Source organism: Rhamphochromis sp. 'chilingali' (genome assembly GCF_963969265.1).
Source record: "Rhamphochromis sp. 'chilingali' genome assembly, chromosome: 2".
Classification (NCBI taxonomy): Eukaryota; Metazoa; Chordata; class Actinopteri; order Cichliformes; family Cichlidae; genus Rhamphochromis; species Rhamphochromis sp. 'chilingali'.
In genome coordinates, this window is record NC_137930.1 from 60,341,042 (window position 1) to 60,361,602 (window position 20,561).

The window sequence follows — 20,561 nt, forward strand, 5'->3', positions numbered from 1 at the left end:
CACACACACACACATTGCATACAGGATGCAGTAAGCAAAGTAATCCTGAGGGGAATCTGAAAAAAAGTAGCTAGTTTGTTAGTAGCCAGTCCATAAACTTTGCTCACATGTACCCCTTGCTATTATATTTTCTCTGTGTCTTTCAATGTGCTCTTACAGTTGCAGTTTATTTTAGTCAGGACAAATATCTCACTGCACTTAATTTCCAAACTTTATCTTAACTCTGCGCACTGTCCTCTTCTTGTTTTTTTTGTTTTTTTGTAAACGAGAGACTTGAGGGTACATCCAGATTCTGTTGGCCCTTGCAAACCCGAAAGATGCGCTCACAGACTCCTAAAAAGAAAAATAGAGTTCCCTGTAGGTTTCCCCTTCTTGTGTCTAATATATGCATATAGGTCAGTAGAACAAGGAGCTCAAACTTCATAGAAATCTTTCTCTGGAGACCGTGTGTGCTTTTATAGGGCACGCTTTGTGCACACAGTACGGCGTAAATGTGCGGGTGTGTGTCTTGTGTATCCTCTCTCCAATCAGCTCCTCCTGTATGTTAGTGGATCAATGAGGAGTAGTTATCTAGAGAGTAACCCTGTCAATGCTCTGTCAGTCTAACCAGAGAGACTCCTCTGCTCTTCCTCTCTCACTCGTGTTGTTTAGTTCGCTTTCTCTTTCAGCACTATGTCACTGCCTCTCTCATCTCCAGGCTCTTTCCTCAACTGGTTGTATTTCTTCACATGAGAATTTGTGCGTGTGTGTGTGAGCGTATGCTCTTTGATAATTAAAAAACATTTGTTTTTTTTATCATGCTTGCATTAAAATGCAGAGCAATTAATGTTTTCATAGGATCTCATCGCAATGTCTCAAAAATCCAAAAAGTAACAAATGTGGTCACATGGTGAATACAGACGTGCACCATTTTACTAAAAATCCAAAAAGGACTGCAATAGCATTGAAGAAAATCAGAATTTGATATTTCCCTGAATCCTTCAGCCCTAATGTGTGTGTGTGTGTGTGTGTGTGTGTGTGTGTGTGTGTGTGTGTGTGTGTGTGTGTGTGTGTGTGTGTGTGTGTGTGTTTGTCCAGTTGCCCATGACAGATGGTGCCATTAGAAAAATGGCCATGGGCTTGCACATGCACACACACTCTTCTGCAAACATGCACTTAGTCCATTAAAGAATACCCAGTTTAAATAACACACACACATCCACACACCTCCCTCCCTGAGGATGCACTGCACCCCCCCCCCCCCCCCCCCCCCCCCCCCCAAAAAAAAAAAAAATCCCAAATTGTTGTGTTCTCCATACGTGCATGCCTGAAGCCGACCTCGCTGTCTGGATTAATATAATTACGAGTGAAAGGCCAGGATGGTGGGCTTCAGATTTGCAGCAAAAGGTGGGGCTGCATTTGGCAGCCTGCTCAGTCCTCTCTCTCTCTCTCCCTCTCTCTCTCTCTCACAATGAACAGCAGGTTAGCTGGCAGCATTTAAAGGCCAAAGTACGCAGCAGAGGGATGTCTGGTTGCTGAAACCACATGGGGCAAATGCAAACAAACACACATGCTGGGGTTCTGAGGCACAGACACACACATGAACACACATACTCAAACACACACACAGTTACATGTACACTGAATGTAGAGCCACATCTCCCAGCTGTCATCATCTTAGCCTAATAAATGCACTGTCAAGGGAAATCTCCGTTATGGGCTGCATTGGATTTTATGTTGTGATTATAGTTTTTTGCTGAAGTACAAACAGCTGCGCTGCTGCCCTATGATATCATGGGACTGTGTATAAATGGCACACCTCTTCAGCCACATTTCTATTGTTATGTTTGTGCATTTTAATGTTCTTAAATGTCATTTTACAATGTTGAATGATGTAGAATACAATCACAGGTAATGTTAGAGTGCAACTACTTGCTGTGTTATTCCTGTACTGAAACGTTGTCCCATTTGGACAAAAGGTACACAACAGCTCTGATAGTTGTATAAGGCGCATATGATATTGTATATGCTTTGCCTCACACATCTGTATATGGTGATAATACTTTAAAGATTATTGTTGATATTATTATATATATTCCCCACTCGCCCCTACGGGTGGTCAATCCTTCAAGCTCAGGTCCTCTACCAGAGGCCTGGGAGCTTGAGGGTCCTGCGCAGTATCTTAGTTGTTCCTAGGACTGTGCTCTTCTGGACAGAGATCTCCGATGTTGTTCCTGGGATCTGCTGGAGCCACTCGCCTAATTTGGAAGTCACCGCACCTAGTGCTCCGATAATATATATATATAATATATATGAACTTTATTAGCTATATATTATCCTTATTAGCGTCTGTTAATTCACAAAAATTCACAAACCCACCTGCAACACCCGTGCACTGATGACATGCAGAGAGGCAGATTAAGATAAAAAGAGGCTCAACTCTTGCTCTGCAGAGTAAGATTAGATCGGCGGGATGCCATGTTGAGAGAGTCCTCCTCCCACAGTTCCCTGTTTGAAGCGTTTCCTCTCTGCTGAACGTCTCTTTCCCCATTTTTGAAGACGCAGCCCAGCGGCCATGCACCACCTCTGGTCGTGTAAATGTGTGTGCATTTGAGCGTACCCTTTGGTGTCAAGCATGTCAAATGGGCTCTTGTCCCCTTGAAGAGTTCCAAACGATGAGATCAATCAGGGCGCAATTGAACAACTGGAGAAGCAAACCAAGCACTTGATGTTGTCATGGAAACGCGGGGTGCAGATTTTCCACTTCATTGGCTGTCATTAGTCTTGAGGCGTTTTAAAATAATTTCACAGAAAGCAATTGAAAGATGGGAGGGCAGAATTAGTCTTCACATAGATAGGTAGAGCACATAACACGAGAACCGTCGTAAAGATAATTTCGCTATAGCGTGGTGCATTTATTTCTGTCAGTGTTTAAACCCTATCTTTTAAAATAAAAAAGCCTGCAGCAGTCCCATTATTAGATATTGACTCTATCTATGTACTTATATAGAATAGCGTCTCAAGAGACATTGACTGCACTGCCGTAAGCCTTTAGACAATCCAAATGGCAAATGTAATGCTATATTTCCTGTATTAGAATGTAATCACCACTGCTCAACCACACAAGTATCTCTAATGAACCTACAGAGGATTAGTAGTGTCAGAATTCCTACAGTGGGTGACACTGGCTCTAAGAGGTATCATACATCACCCTATCTGTTCAGCTATGTTGCACAGATGAATTTTATAAATACACAAATACTCATGCATACTCTTACCCAGGAAATAAGAGTTTTCTTTTTTTTTTTCCCCTGAAACCATAAATCATTTTCTTATCTCCTCTAGTCATCCACACTTAAGCACTTCTTCCACCATTTACTCTGTCATTTTTCCCCTCTGCACCATCATAGACTCACCATTTCTAGCCCATTACACCCATACTTTAAGCCACCCTATATGTCTTCCCCTGGGCTTTGAACTGTGACCTTTTATAGATGAAGAGAGTAAGCTTGCAGCGGTTACTAGCAGGTCTACTCAGATTTGATTGGCTGACCATATAACTGCCCTGAGGTGAGAGGTAGAGAGAGAAAAGAGGCATACTTATTTGTATTTGTAATGGTGTTAAGAAATAAATAAATCACAGTTGCACCATTCTGACCCATTCGCATGCACTGAGGAATTCCAGCTTTATTAGAAAGTTGCAATCACTCCACCACCACCACCGCCACGAGTCTCAATTTCAGCCTGTGGCTGTGGAGTTTCTGGCTTCTAACCTGGATAAGCTTAATTGTCAAAGCAGCAAATGTGAAGCTGCAAAGGATTTTATTGCTGTGCTGATGGCTGTTTGCTTGGGTATCCATTTAGCATATTGCCTCATGGTGAATTTTTTTCTAACAGATAAAAAGAAGAAACTGAACCCACTCGACTCGATGCGTGTTAACATCAACAAAAACTGCAGAGCACACCAAATGTGCCCGTACGAATTTTTAAAAAAAAAAGAAGAAAAAAAAGGATGATAAACACTAATACAAAAAACAACAACGAAACAAACATTGTCTTTTTCAAATTCAGGTACCATAAAACAGTATTTAGGTCTGTTGACCAAAATACAGTTTTGCACTTTATGAAGATTTCTAGTAGAATTTTAAGTTCAATTGTTTCCTTTTAGGTTTAGTGAGGCTTCCTTCTTGTTTTTTTCCCAAATGTCTTTAATCAAACAGCATTTAACAGTTTTACATTTGCGGTTTTTACGCTCTAGTGCGCTAATGGCTAATTCATGATTTATGTACATGGCTGCTCAAGGAGACAAAGACATTGAGCGCTTTTGCATACATATGCATTGTAGACTCAAAATGTGCACATCCCCAAACACACGCATGCACACTGGTCAATTTGCATGCTCCATAACATCTATGTGTACAGCCCCAGACATATGGACCCATGCGGTGCCACTAGACAGCTTAATTGATGTTGGCTTGTCAGTTTCCTAGCAGTGGGGCTGGGAGGGGTGGGTTCAGGACTGCTTAGAAAAACTGATAGATAGGAGGATGAATGGAGAAAAAGAAGAAAAGATGTAACGTTGGCGGGATAAAGGAGGGGAAAGAATCTGCTTATAGTCAAAGACTGGACTTGGAGGGGGTAGGGGGTTCTTTAAGACACCTTGACAATTCTCAGTTAGGACTAAGACATAAAACCTTTGAGTTCCCTTAAATAAAAAGCATGCATTTTACTGCTTATTGCATAAGCGATCTAAATGCTGGGTGTTTTATTTTACATTTCTATTCTTTCCACCAATCCTTTTCAATCTGTGGACTCTGTGCAGTGTTTGCCAGGTATCCTATTACCTCTCTTCTCCCCTGTGTAGACAGCTGCCATTACGCTGAATTAAACCAAAATATGAAATCAGCATTGCCAGATTGATGCTCATCCATCCTCCTAGGAATATTTACATCATCCTAAGTGTCTCTCTGACCTCTGATGCTCTCATTATGGCTTGTTAGAGCAATTAAAGGTGACGTGTGTCAGATTTATAACTCACCCCTGAGTGTATTTGTGTCTGCACATACACGGATGTGCATTTTCTTCTGAACAGACGTGAGCATCTGCCATTGCAGTTAAGGCCATTAATAAACGTCTTGAGGTGTTTGTATGCGGATGTGTCTGGTTTTCAGCAGCAGCTGGTGTTATTTGCTGTGTGCTTTGTTTGCATGTACATCTTTTTGTGTGTGTGTATTTTTTTCAAGTGATTTAAATTAATATATGTAGTTATAAAACGGCACAAGTTAATGTAGATATATATATTTTATATGGAAAACATCTGGATTTAACCCTTCTACTTTAATTTTCTTGCAATTACAGAATAACATTTAAGACACGCACGCAGACACACGCACCGGCAAAGGTTGATGCACTAATTCTGGTAAATACTAATAAATATCGTTGCTAACCATTAACCTCCCAGTATCTTTTTGTTAAACACAGGACATGCATAATGCTCAAAATGCATGTCAGCACTTGTGCAGAGGTTGAACAAAACCAAGGAAGTGTCTAATAACACACAAAAGTAAAAAGCAGATCATGAAGACGAGTCCAACTTCTTTTATTCAGTACACCATCAATCTTACATGAAATGTCGTCTAACAGGTTTCTAAAATGGGTGCAGGTGGATGTTGGGTATTATTATGTACATTGGCATTGAATTGAGCAGCTTAGAAATAATGGTGCAGTACAAATACCTAAAACATAAAAAAGTTCTTGAGAGCAAATGTTTGTTGTTTCTTAGAGCTGCCAGGTGAGTTCAGTGGTAACCGCCCTGTAGAAACGTTGCTGTTGTGGATCTCTAGATCAGCTTTTATCTGCTGTGCCTTTTTTCAAGTGTATTTTCCCCCCGATATGCTTTAATTACATTCACATGAGCTGTTTGTCTTCATTTATTCACCATTTACACTACTTTCACGTATGCAGTGCATTCCACCCTCTTACCACCAGAGTGTGCTGTGCGATGGGATTCCTAATCTTTCCCAAGGCTCCTCTGAATAACAAGCTCAGCACTTGAAAGTCCACCTGAGGAAGAGCAGTCCTGATGGGCCCTGAAGTTATTTTTGTACTTCGTTCTTGGATATGAAGGTTTTAAGTTCCTCTTCACATCGGTAAGCATCAAGAAGGCGAGAGAAAGAAAAAAACTCCTGATGTTGCTTTAGATTGCAGCTGTCAGCTGTTCATTGTGTCCTTTCTGATGTATGGGGCCAATAAGCAGAGACCCTCTGCTCTAATCGGCAGTGGTCTGCTGCTCTGCTGTGTATGAGCGCTGGCTGTTTGGTTCAGATAAGAGCAAAACTGTACACCGCATTTCCTTTCATCATTGTCATCACAACTTTCTCAGCAACACAGTGGTTGTGGAGTACCCAGGTTCAGAACAGGAGATCATCTGTGTGTGTTGACTGAAGAACAGTGAGGTATATAATCAATGACCTCATCCTGTATCTCCTGCTGTTCACGAGAGACAGTGAGTGGAAAGAAGAGCAATGAAAGAATAAGTGAAATCAAGAGAGGAAAATGATGGGGCGCCAGTGAGTGAGGATTGAAAGGGAGGGGAGCATATGTTAAATGCTGAGCTTGATTAATAATTATGAGCTGTGTCAGTGACTGAGTGGCCATCCTATTACCCCTGCTGTCTGCTAGAGGGGCAATTACGTGGGATTTGCCCCCCATGTTCCCTCCCAGCAGACTTTCTCTCGTCTCCCTCCAGTCCTTAATGTTTCATGTGGTCAGCTTATACCATTTTATTCCTTCCTTTCCCTTTCATAGTTTGCATAGCACCTCTGTTCCCATGGCAATAGTTGGCTCTGAATGTAAATATGTGGTAAATATCATGGGACGTGACCCTGGCTTGGACAGACCCAGGAGTGATCAAGCACTGTCTGTCACAGCACATCTTTTCTTTGACTGGGGTGCAGATGAGGAGGTGTAGCAAGGACAAAGACAGAGGAGGGTGGGAGGTGACTGGTTTGTCTGGCTATGGCCCCAGGTGGCATCAGGCTGCCTCTCTCTATAAACCCAGTGTCTTTCTGGATTCTTCTTTCATCCCATCCATTCGTTCTGCACAGCAGAGAAACACAAATAAGGTGAAGTGTTTGCTAAAAGATAAGGCGAGTAATAGCTGACTATCAGTTCTGATACAGCGAATAAAACCATAAACACAAGCTGCCATGTTGTTCGACATTTTCCCTTCGCAATGATGAGAAGGATGGCCTCGAGTAATGTCAGGAGGTGGAGATGATCTCCTCAAATTACGTCTTTCTTTTGCTGTACCCCGGGGGGGCTCTCCTTCCCTTCCTCCTCTGCACGTTAAAAAAGACAAAGCCTGAGTCATTTGGCAATGCATTTGCCATTGGTTTGCGTGGTAGAAGTTGAGCCGGAGCACCTGTCAGAGGTGTGGGGCCCATCTGTACAGTAACAAGCAGCTTAGTCCCATGCCTGCAGCAAGAGGTGGAGCTGGCACCGTCTGGCTTGGGTTACTGCCCTCCTGGGAGAAAGCATGCATATGTGTTGAGGGTTATAGCATGACTAGTTCATGTTAGCTCATTAGAAGCATGAGGAAATGCAAGTATGAGTGTGGGGGGAGGGGGGGGGGGGTTTACAGGTGCATCCTCTTTGTACTTTGTATTTGTTTATGCACATGCTTCGTTAATTTGTGGCCCGCGTGCCTGAGGGATCATAATGATTTAATGTCTATAAAGGAGGAGAGTTGTGTAGTTACGACGGGCTGAGAGGTTTACGAGAGTTATAAGCACAGCTGCATCCTGCATGTAGACAAATATGGCCGAGCCAAAGGTCTAAAGAATGAGAACTGTGTGGCATGGGTGTGAGCAATACAGGAACACTTACATTAGTTTATGGGGTTTCAGCAGTAATCTCTGTTGCCAAAGCAATTCAAAACATTAAAATAACTTCGAGTTGAAAAATGCCTGGCATTCAACACTGATGTTTACTTAAACTGCAGATTTGCTTATTAATGTCTAAACTGAATGTCTCCAAATTTAGAAATAGCAATTAAGATGTCACAGAAACATATTAAAAGCCTTAAAACCATGTTTGCCTCTTTTTCCCCCCTCAGTAACCCAATGTTTTCCGTTGGGAGTACAATCGTGTATAACCCATTTCCCACCATGATCTGGTCTGTAAAGATTAAATATGTAGCCGCATCATCAAACATTTAACGCTCACACTGCTACAAATCAGATTCCCAACTGTGTGTGTGCCGAGTTTGGGGGGAGAGCGCCTCACGTGCATGTCTTGATCCTAAGTTGATGTGAGTGTGCTGCTTGCATGCTAGAGTAATTCATAAAAAGTTGGGCAGAGTTGCAGGCAGACGAGCGTGCATATTTTTAAACTGAGTGTTAATTGTTAAATCAAGGAAACAGTGTTTTCTTATGGTGTGGTTGAATACGTCTATCCCTGTTTGTTTCCCTGCATAGCGGAGGCTGTGAATCTCCTCGGCACTGGGTAAAGTGGGCTAAGTTTACTGGGGCAGAAAATCCTGGAGCATGACTCAATCCAGTGCCTTCATACAACCAGGCCCTAAAATATGCCTCTGTCGCATTCTGTCTGCTCAGTGCATCCAAGACACACACATACTCTGTGGCGAGTGGCTTGTGTATAGAACAAGCAAGACAGCGGCTCCAACCAAGGGAGAAAAGGTGTAAGGTGTGTATTATTCTTGTGAATGGCTTCTGATCCCCTCGCATATCAGAAGTTCTTTTCATTTTCTCCTCAGATCTTTCAAAGGATATTTTCTGCGGTCTGAGTGTGAATGGGTCCCTTTAAAATCCAAGGTGACTTTCACTGCAGAATGACATAAGATAGTAGCGTGCACCTGCCTCACTCTTCACAGGTATTTCTAGAAATGCTGCAAACACACACACACACACAAATGCACACAGTCTCACAGACAGACACAGAGCCATTCCCTGCATTGTGGAATGACAGATTTGGGTTGCGGAATGACACAGCAAAATTCTCATTACTAACAGCGATGAAGTGAATGATTTAGCAGAATCCTTTGCATCTGCGCTGCCTGTCGTTTATAACCCAGAGAAAAAGAGACAAACTGTCAACAAAGATAAAAAGACAAAAACATTTGCATCATGTAAAAATTTCTGCTAGAGCTTTAATCAGAGAGAAAACGCATCACGCAATGACATTTAACTGGCCAGTCAAACCATATGCGGTCACCACAACAGGCATGCGAGCTTGTAAAGTGCAGTGCTTGGACTTAAATGCCTTCCCGTCCAATGTTAAAGCTGGCAGTAAACTCTTTCGACAGTTAGGTGGAGACAGGTGCTTAAGAGGCTTTATCAACATGTCTGGAATAGGTGGCCCTACTATTTTTGAATGCTTGTATGTATACAAACCTCAACTGACTTGGAAGGCTGCCAGGAGTTTGATTAGCACATATCCCTATTTTGCACACCAGGTGGACATCATGATCAATCAGGCTCACACAGGCGCACGCTCTGTACTCTCGCCTAAAATTAGATTTAAAGAGAAAAACTGTCCTCGGAGCTTTGAGTGTGAAGAAGAATCAGAGAGTCTTGTTAAAGGCCCATTTTGTGATGCACAATCTGTACTGCTGCCACTCTGGTGCTCTTTCTGATTATGGGATTAGTGGGACGGTCAGCTTTCAGGAGGAAACTTATGGTTGCAAAAAATACTAAACATCTCACTGTTCCAGCTTGATTCATATTAAAGTACAGCATACACTGCAGCTTTTTAGCTAAAGGGGGTGACAAAGCATATAACGGTTAAATATAGTTCAATATGCTTGTTGAAGTAGCTAGTATTTAATTCTACTTTTATATATATGTATATGAATACATATGGTAGTCTTTGTGTATCTGTGCATATGATAATCGACGCAAAGCAGTCTTACATTAAACCTTTGTCAGTCGCATGCCAATATGTTCGAGTATGCACATTTATTAGTGCCTGTGAGTTTGCAGTTGTGCATGAGGGAACATAATTGGTTTATCCAAAGAGGTGAGGAGATATTCAGCTCTCTGTGAGTCACCTGTCGTAAAAACATTGCACAGAGGATTCATTCCACTGTCTTTATTTATGTTCCCTTAGACACACAGTCTAGATTATACAGAGAAATCTGGGTTTTAACCCTGCTCGTGCCAAGAAGGAGTCACACCGGGACATGCTGTCCTGCGTTGTCTCTCAGTTGGGGGTTAAGCTCTTCTCTAATTATAAATGCTAGGCTAGGCTACCTGCCGCTATCTCTACACTCCTCTTGGCATTCGGACTCCATGAGCTGCCTGCCTCGCAAGTCTTAATGGTCATATACTATCAATCTTCACCACGCTAGCGGATATTTATAATTCATGCAGCATGCAGATGAAAATTAGAGTGATATTTCTAAGTTATTATGGGTGTTACATATTCACAGCAGTCAGCATTAGGAGCTTCAGGAAGGCGGGATGGCCTCCTGAGGGCAACAAAGGACTGATGGATGTGCACTCTTTAACACCCAGTTGTGTGTATTATGGGGTCTGAATGTGTCCTTATATGTGTGTTTATGCTAAACCTCTCTGTCTGGTTTCCTTTTCATTCTTTCCCAGCCCTATTTGTTACTGTTCCCCACCCCTTCCCCTAGACTTCATTTGCAGGGACGTAACAACATCAAATCACAGTGCAAAACTGTGAGTTGCACCCCAGTCCTCTGGACTGCAGAGTTGAATGTGAGGACTGATGAGTTCATGAGTTCATGATGACCTCACACCCAAGAGAGTTTAGAGAGCATAGGCCATTGGCATTCTGGGAGTGCATGGATTAGGAAAATAGGGCAGGACGAGGAGGACTGGCTCGAAAAAATTTTTTAGAGGGATGTCTGTGACACCCAGTGAGAGATGAAGTAATTGGAACAGTTAGAAAACGGTTAATTGTGGAGTCAAAAGATGGAGACGATGATGGATGTGGCCATCAGCTTAAACAATGCAGGGACATTAATTAATTATTATGTCTGAAACTGGTTGCTTAATTAGTCCTTTGGCTTATTTCCGGACTTTTGTGTTGTTACTATGATCTTCTGCAGCTTCCTGTTGTAGCCTGAATTCTGATAGTAAATGCAGAAAGTCTTCCTCTGTGCACTCACATCCTGTTTGTTGGTCCGGCCCAGCTAAACTCATTTCAGTCTGATCCGGCCTTTCTGTTTTTTCTCTTTCTTGTTAATGAACACAGAATAGTGGTGGTGGGGGGTACATTCCACCGGCTCCCGCCAGAAAAACAGAAGCAACCACTCTCCAAGGAGTGTCCCACCAACATCCTCTGTCTCCTTGCTTCCCCTCGCTTCTGCTCTCCTTTCCCTCTTACTGAATTACTGCCCCCTCGGCTATGCACCCTTATTCTCCCCCTCCCGCCTCCAGTCTCCCCCACATACCCTGCCTTCTACAACCCCCCCCCCACCCCCCCCCCCACCCCCGCCCCACCCCTGCTGCAACTGTTACATAAGCTTCCAGTCATAGATCCAGGCCATATCGCTCTTGTTTTCCCCCTTGTGTGTCTATGAGAGCCTCAGCATCCAAGGCCAACCCTTAATGAGGCTACCACAAAGGCCCATTGATGAGAGGCCCAGTGTGAGAGAGGATGACCCCAGCCAAGAGCACCCAGAACTGTGCATCAGCTGCCCCAGGCTCTCCCTCCGCACAAAGACGCCCACTGTGGACAGAGACCTGAAAAGGCGCCGAGAACAAGAAGGGGAGAGAGAAATGTGAAAAGAGGGTAGAGATAACTCAAACAACTTGGAAAATGTTAGAGCGATATTAAAAAAGTCAGACATATGACTTTGTCACAAAATAGTTGCCTCTCTGAGTGTCAGTTCTCCCATCAAGCCGTACGCCTCCTCTATGCATCCTAGCAAGAACAGTGAGACCACCCTCTGCCCTCCCTCTGCCAGGGAGTTGTCAGTGTCTTCATTTCTCTCATGGATCATAACTTAGATGTGAAGAGGAGATTTGGGAGCCAAACTTGCTGGAGATAGTCTTGTTTGTTACAGCTGGCCATTTGGGAATCTTGCAGTGGATGGAGAATAAAAGTGAATTGTTGAAAAGTTAAGTTGGAGTGTTACTGGCACAACTCCTTGGAAGAATTGGATATTATATAGCTGATATGGCTTTATTACTTTCTTTAAGTTATTTATGAGAATTAATCCCATGAGCGAACTGAATAAAAGAGAGAAAGAGAATTTTTCTTAAGTACTTAGTAGAAAAATTACTTCTTTTTTTGTTGCCGTGGTTGTTGATCAGTTGAACGATGACTCTTTCTGCACGACTCGAGGACTTAGAGGTGACCTTGGAACACATGCTTATGGACGTTTTCGTAAGTTTCTCCACAGTTTCTCTTGCTCAACATTGTTTTAACATCTCTTTAAAAAATGCTTTAATATACCCATCTTCTCTGTGTTTTATATGGGTGACCTCTCCAGCGCATAATTTCAGCTGGAGATGGGGGCTGACATATGTTCATGCAACATTCCAGATGCTCTGTTCTTAATTGGTGCTGAAAACACATGCTTATTAACCATCAAATTCTCTGCTTAGGGAGAATTATGGAATAAATTGGCTGACCAGGAATATAACCTGAATTGCTTGGCCTAATATGTGAGTCAACATAAGGTTAGCCCAGGGACTTAAAACTTTGGAAATTTTAACTCAGCGTATGAGGAGCTTTTGTCCAACCAACTCGAAAGTATTAAATGTAGGCAGTGGGCTTACTTTCTGTGGTCTGCATCCTTCATATTTATCTCTCGATAGCTATAAATCTTTTGATTAGCAATGAACGAAATCTCCAAGTAAAGGAATTGGGAATCGAGAATGAGGAAATGGGGGATGAAAGAGGAATGAGAAGTAGATGGAAAGTCTGATGGATGTGATAGGCGTGTTTCTGTCGCTTGTGACGCTTGGATAGAGGTAGATTACTCAGATCCCTGTGGTTGCTAAAGCATTTTGGGCTGCTAGAACTGCATCCCACACAGACATTTAGATACAAAAACACATGCAGCTTACATGGTCTACCTCAGCACACACACACAGACAGACACACTTTGTAAATGTGACATCAGAATCCCTGGTTGCTTTGATCTGCCGGCTGCTGTAATGAGTTTGGTCGTTAAGCTGCTGTTTCCCTTTAACATTGTTTACAGGCACAGGCATCTGTTCAAGGAACTGTAATCTGTCTTCCCTGAGATATATATTCAGTGAGCACTATCAGCATTCAATCCGCTGCCACAGGGCTTCAGTGTCACTGAAATATGCTGGGATTTTTTTTTTGCATGCGCGGATCCATCAAACTACTTTGGAGATTTGGTCATTTTCTTTCTGTATATCCAAAGGATGATTTATGACCATGGCAATAAAGATTGCTGTTTATGGCCAGAGCAACATTTGGATTATTCATGCACCGCATGTGGGACGGAAAAATTGGAGTAAGGAAAATGCTTCCTTCCTCTACATTTCCTCTCAACATCCTAATTAGAACGCTTTTTTATTTATTTCTCTAATTGCTGGAAGAGGGTGGAAAACAGAGGGTTATCTGGCCACTTTGCATACTTAAATGAGAAATATTCAAATCGTGTGCACACATTCCAGACTGCTGGCTAGACGTATGCGCATATGGCAATGCATGCATACACAAACACTCACAACATGCAGACGTGAGCTACGCAGAAGCCTATTTCAGTGAACCATCAAGTAAGGGAAGGGGGAATTAAGGACTTATATTGGAAGACTTACCAGCAGTAGATGGTGTTATGGATCAGGCCTGTGATATTGTATATAGTCGTCCTTGTTGTAAAGTGTGTATTCAATAAGTCTGACTGTGTGTATGTGTGAATTAGGACAGTTAAGCTCAGAGACCAGGATCGTTATAGGAAAATTAAGGATCATTAGAATAATGACAGCAGTTCTCCATCCTCTGCTAGAAAAAGACCTCCAGAGCCCTATCTATGCTGCTCACTGGCTTAGAGCAGCAGTGAAGTGCGCAGCTATATTCAAGGGCTCACTGCTATTTTCATTAGCACAGCTGCACATATGAATGATTTAGGGAAGCTGAGAGGATCCGAGGCAATGAACTTCCTTCACAGCCTCTTTTACTACTAGAAAAGGAGGTCACTATTTTGTTGCCACATTCGCTCGCAGGAAGCTGGATATTTCGGGTCAGCAAAGTTGTTGTTTTTTTTTAAATTCAACACTGTTAAAATAAGCTCACACATGTGTGCTCCTTTGAAATTTAATGAACCAGTAATGTGATCTGTATCTGCTGATTGGATTTTTTTCTTGTTGCTATGAAATACTGGTTTCTGGCATCATATCATCTCACGCCAGAGCTGTTGTGCATTGTGCTGCTGAGCTATGAGGAGAGGAGAAGACACACAGACAGGGAGGCATGGCAACTCCTCTTGCAGAGGATGCCTCGCAATCTAGCACAAAGGCTGACTGTCACATCAGCAACTGAGGCAGCGTGATTAAAAATGCATTCAATCCCTGTGTAGTTTAATTGAATCTCCTCCTTGTGCACCCCACAAACACCTCCCAATCATCTCTTCCAACATCACATCTATGATACAGCCTGCAGGCGGTACTAATCCTTCCATCTCCTACTCTTCCTTAGTCCTACATCTCTTCTCGTCTCCCCCATCCCCCGGTTTCTTCCAAAGGAGAAAGACCTCAGCTGGATGGGTTTGCTTCCATCACAGCTGTAATGCACTGCTCTGCTTTTTTTTTTTGTTTTCGTCTCCATCGTCTCCTCTGCTTCCAGCAGCCATAAAGTACTGGTTTATATCTTTGGGAGAGCTATTTGGTCACAAAGGGCCTGTGGTCTCTGAGAGCATTCACTCCGCCAGGAGCACAAACACTGTGACGTACCGATACCAAGCGCTTCCTTGTCACAATGAGAGTTTTGCTACGGAATTATACAACATGCGTGTCTACAGTACATGCATACAAAAAGCCTCTTTATTAGCAAACTATTCTCTTTTGACTGCACTGCTGCAGATGTGTTGATTCAAACACTGGCTATTGACTGAGTGTATTATGTGAGAGTATTCTGTTATGTAATGGGTGTGTTCTCTGACCAGTTCTCTGACCAGTGACAAAATTGTTCAGCTAGTGCGAGCTGACCTCTTTCCCCTTTCTGTTTGCACCTCGTCACTCACTCTCCCGTTTGCTCCCAAGCAATCAATTGTCCTTTAATCTGAAATATTTTGATCTCGATATTGATTGAGATGTGACTTAAGTATCTTTCTTATTAACAAAAAAAAAAATCCTGCAAGAAGAACAAAACCAGCATGTGTCAGTCGATCTCTCATTGTTATTTGAGTCCGTCTTTCTCTACACTGTCTGCATCCTGCAGCCCCAAGCCCATTTGTTACTACTGGAGATATAAATATTTAAAAGCTGGACAAAAAGAAGAAGAAGTAAATAATGCCTTGTGCGGGGCTATTTGCAGTTGCAGAATCAGGGGATTGACTCAAAATAAACTACAGTCCCTATTCATGTTAATGGAACAAAAGAAAAAAAAACTATGTCCCCCAGTGCAGCAATGGCTCATTGTTGTGTTTTGATAGCTTTTGGGCAACAACAGCTGAGAGAAATAAGCAATATCAGAGTTTGGTTATACTAATATTTGATAGCAGAATCAATTTGTTTTTATTTATGGGGGTCTTGTACGATTTACTGAGTGGAAAATATTTACAAGAACGGAGAAACTTCTTTTTTTGAAAGATATTATTCAAATTTCTTTTGAAAAAGAAGTTTGAAAAGTATAGTAATATAGTCAGTTTCTGCAATCAGATGTATCTCATTTACTTGCCGCATTAGTCTTTGGCAGCAGGATCATTCAAACAGAATTAAATAAATAAATTTAATAAAAACAACAACAAAATTATCATAAACTCGATCCCATTTTATGTGCAGACGGATCAAACCGATGAGCCATTATCATTCATCCTTCAATTTCCATCATGGTTCAGATTCGGATGTCAGCTGGCCCAGCACACGCTCAGGGCTTCCAGCACACTCGGGTGAATAATTCAGAAGCTTTGAATGCTTTTCTCTGAGGCATATTGCACATCTAGCACCACATTCAAATGTGTTTTTGCCCTGCTAATAGACTGCTGATTGGCCCATTGGAATGATATATTGTAATTCTGTTAAGACATAGATGGCTGGATAATAGCAGTGTATTTGTGGACTGCACTTGGACAAAGATTTTATTAAAGGCCACATTTATCTTCTGTGTTCCTAAGGCTAGAAAGACAGCCTGACTGCAGTGCTTTGGTGCCAACGCTTTGAACAATAATATTACGGAACAACACCTAAGCAGGTTTGCAGTTTGCACGCACACTCTCGCGCACACACACACACACACACACACATACAGACAGGTTGAGCAGATGTGTGCTGAGCGACACAGTTTGACCAGGACAACCTGTCCTAGCGTTGCACCAAATCTCTCTGAAACACAAATATGCCCCAGTTTTTACTGTGACTCATATAAAACAATCTCACAGGCGATCCATTACCTTTCTTAGCATGTAATGGTGTTTCCCGGGTTCTCTTACGCAGACACTGCTGAGAAGATGGTAATTGAAGTGGATGCTTCCCTGTGGAGAAGTCATTATGATTGGTTCTGGCCTGATGAAGGGTGGGGAGGCCCCACATTCTGCTCATCTCACTCTCAGGAGATGCAAGGCTGGCATACATGTAGAAGCGCAGATGAAAGCACACAGTGAGCAGCGAATCGAGTTACGCTATCAGGGTGGTACTGTTTAGCTATACAATCGTTTATCTGTTTTGCCTGCGATGATGCTGTAACTCAACCCTTTGTAATTTGTGGTGTCTTGAAACGTAAACAGTCAATCCCCCTCCATTCCGCTTGGGACGGGGAGTCGGTCCAACTAGAGGGCATTTCCATAAACACATACTCCCACACACATACACACGCACACAGACGCACAAACATACAGAGTTGAGGAGCAGGACCATAGGGATGAGTCAGACAGCCGTGGGCAGAGACTGGCTGGGTTATCAGGGTAAATTAATGCATCACAATGCCGGGAGTCTAGCATTGGAGAACCATCGCTTCTTATGGTTGCAACTACGAACAAAGACTAAGCAGACACGCACAAAAAAAGAACAGCAGAAATAAAACCCAGACAATCCAGCTGCTTTGTTTCCCTCATTAGCGTCTCTCAGGCGTAGATTTTCTTTTCTTTCTCTTCCTCTCTCTGCAGTTTTTTTTTTCTTTTTTTGCAAATGTATTAATAGCTGATGGTTCACTTTGAGGACAGCGGGTGCTTGTGAAGCAAAGCTTGTCAGAATCTCCTAGCTTTTTCCTACAAATTTATGTTTTTGCTCTTTATCATGTACACAGGTTTATATTTCATGTATTTTGTTACCGAGCGCAAATCCCGTTTGCTTTACTTTTTTATGTGCTTTATGTGCTTGTTGACTGAAATGGGTCATTGTGCAAGCAGCCCGAGGCATCAAGAATAGTAGCATGTTGTTTTTACTTGCCTTTATTTTTTTCTCCCTCCTGTCAAGAAGAGGGCTTATCACCTTTGTGGATTTGAGGAGTTTATTGCACATTTCAAGCAAAAAATAAATAAATAAAGAAGCAAATAAAAAAAGAAGAGAACAAAGGATCGCAAACCAAACTTTAAGTGCTCTATTAGAAGGGTGCATTTTCATCTCACTGTCAAGGGGATGTACAGTACAGGATTTTGTGCATTGTCTCCCCAATCAGCAGCAGAGCTTGAACTATGTCATCACGATGTGAATTAATGTCAAGGAAGCACACCACACAGAGTACCAGTCATATTGCAGAGAGGGAGAGAGAAATGAACCAAGTCATTTTGGTTCCTTATCTGTTAGACCTGGATGTCTGCACACCAAGTTTAAAAATAGCCCTCTGATATTTCTCATGTAGGCCACAGTCACTCACACACCGATGGAGGCCAGGGTGATGAATAAATAATGCTTTCTGGGGATTACCACTGCAGATGATTTCCTCCTGTATGCTTGGCTCTTGGCTTTAACACAATGTGTGGGGTATTTTTGTGTGTGTGTTTGTGTGTGTGTGACATATATAGTCTCGTGTAACGAAAGCTGTCAGAGATCCTCAATTAAAGAAATGATATGGGAGAAGGAAGAAGTTGGTTAGTTTGCTCATTTTAATCACTTTACTCTAAATTTTTGCTCTGTGATCCAGCATCAGTTCACCTCTTGACTGGGATGACCAAGCTAAATCTTACAGGTTTATATTTCCAGTGTTACTGGTTAGCAATGGTTACCTTGCCTTCTCGAGATGTGCGCAGCTGTGCATGTGTGCATGGATATGTGCATACCTAACAGCTTTGCATATGTGAGCGCGTGTCGATTCACTTTATTTAATCAGCTGACAGCTTAGTATTGATGTGCCGGAGTAAAAAAAGAGCACAGGAGTGAGTGATGATGTAGATATGACAAGGTGCAGCAGTAACTCTTGATTCCAATAGCTTTAATGGACATGTAAAGACCACAATGGTGGATACAGAGGACTGACTCAGCTGAATGAAGCCGCAGCTAGTCGCAGATCTCTACGGCTGCGGTTTTACCATGATAAAAGGTCTCCGCAAAGGCCAGATCGATACTCCAAACTGTCCACTGCTGTCACAGCTTTGTGGAAAAAACTCTGGCCAATTGCCACAGTTGCCCCCATATAGGCAAAGAACCGAGTGATAATATGATCAATATCTGCATGCATGAGCAACATGCATGCTGGTCTGTGAGGATGCATGCTAGTGAGTGTGTATGTATTCTTCCTTTGTGTTCTATTCCAGACAGTGCAGGGAGAGAAAGCTGGGATGTGGGATTTCGAAGATAATCTCCCTACCAGATGGCAAAACATCCCATATTCCTTTTGAGGTTCCCCACGTGATTCCCTGTAAGGGCTGTGTGGGTGGTGGGGGTATATATGCTCACACACAATAATTATTGAGTCATGTGACACAAGTGCGTATGCTAATAAGAGCTGTAACGTCACATTAATCCAGTGACCTGGTTAAGCCCCTGACTGAAGGAAGTGAGTATGTGAGGAAGGGAGGGGAAGCTGCCAAAGCTGGAGAGGGGAGAAGAGAGGAGAGACAAAGCACACTCCCTCTCCCTCCCATACACTCTTACACACTCATTCACCTCATGAGCGGCAGAGCGGAGTGTAACTGTGTGGAGCAGAATGGGAAGCCTTTTAACACAGAGGGAAACAGAAGCAGAGAGAGGCACATAGGACCCGTGTGGGACTTCTACAGCTACGCTCACATCACACTCTTCCTTCCCTCTAACACCGCCACGCGCAAGCTCGCGTGAACTACGGCTGTCAGGCTGGACGGGACAGCGAGGACACCCACTTCACACTCTCACACACATGCTCTCACACCCACAGACACGCGCACTCTGGAGCGTACTATGGTGGTTCAGGGAGCGGTGACGCCCGGGAGAACCCGCCGGCTGATGCTTAAGCTGCCGGTGGGGACTCTTCGAAGGAACAGTGCAGAGAGGGTAAGAGACAAGCTTCCCTCAGTTAACCTCTTTCACTTTTATCCCTCCTTCTTTGACTTTATGTCTGTTTGACAGTATTTTTTTAAGCATCTTTGTGTGTGTAAGTGGGATTTAAAAAAGGTTCTTGACTAATCCAAAGGACTATATTAGATTTGAGTTGGTGCAAGGCAAGTCAAGAGCAAAGCTTTTAATCTCTACAGTGGACAATAGTTCTCTGTGTTTCTCGTCCTGCCAGTCTGAGTCTGTCAATCTTTGTAGTTCTCAGCCTGTCTCTGTCACCGCTAATGCATTCGGCCGTCCTCGGCTTCAAGGTTACAGGGAAGTCTCACAGTGGGAGTGCAGCTCGTTTGCCTGTCACTGTCAGTGCAATTAAACTCAAGAGATGGGCTTTTATCAAGCAAAGCTTCAACTTCAGCCCAGTTTAAAGCGCTGAATCCTGTGCTGTCCCAGATCGTTTTGTTTTTTTCTTTAAACAGTACAGTTCAGCTCATCTGCAAGGCACCAGAAGCTTGTGTTTACGTGTTTGTGTGCGCGGTGGGTGGAGATTGGTGGCTGGAGATAATAGTTCCCAGCTACATGGAATGTGTGGTGCAAAGTTAACCCTTGTGTCAGTTGTAAAGACACGCTGTAACTTGCCATGTAATTCATGTCTTTTGGTGCTCAGCAAAGTTGTTTACTCCTAATTGTCATGTTTCTTTAAGAAATTAAAAAAAAAGGTTTGCAGCTGTGCTTTCATTCTGTGATGGGTGTCAGCGTTCTTTCATGCAGTGAATGCACTGGTATTAAGTGAATCACACTTAAGTACAGTGTGTGTTCAGGTGACATGCGAACCGAAGATATAGAGCTTCCAGATTTGCATTCCAACAATCACAATCTGCTTGCATGATGATACTGAAAGGAATTTCATCTTTCTTTTCAGATCTCAGTCTACTCACTCGCTATGAGGTGACTTTGGTCTCATAAATGTGCCTCTTTGAGTGGCTGGGACTC

At 42.8% G+C, this 20,561-nt stretch overlaps 1 protein-coding gene across 6 annotated transcripts in view; it reads left to right on the forward strand.

The window, feature by feature from the left end:
* Window positions 1–20,561, forward strand: part of frmd4a (FERM domain containing 4A) — a 96,504-nt gene that overhangs the window by 21,298 nt on the left and 54,645 nt on the right. The window contains exon 1 of one of the 6 annotated variants that reach the window (XM_080876041.1): window positions 12,277–12,357. The exons of 3 other annotated variants lie outside the window; for them this stretch is intronic. In XM_080876041.1, coding sequence (XP_080732167.1) covers window positions 12,292–12,357 — 66 coding nt within the window. In that variant the 5' untranslated portion in view covers window positions 12,277–12,291. Of the gene's footprint in view, window positions 1–12,276; window positions 12,358–19,180; window positions 19,572–20,561 lie in introns of those variants that run through there. 2 more of the 6 variants (XM_080876040.1, XM_080876039.1) reach the window with 2 other exon arrangements.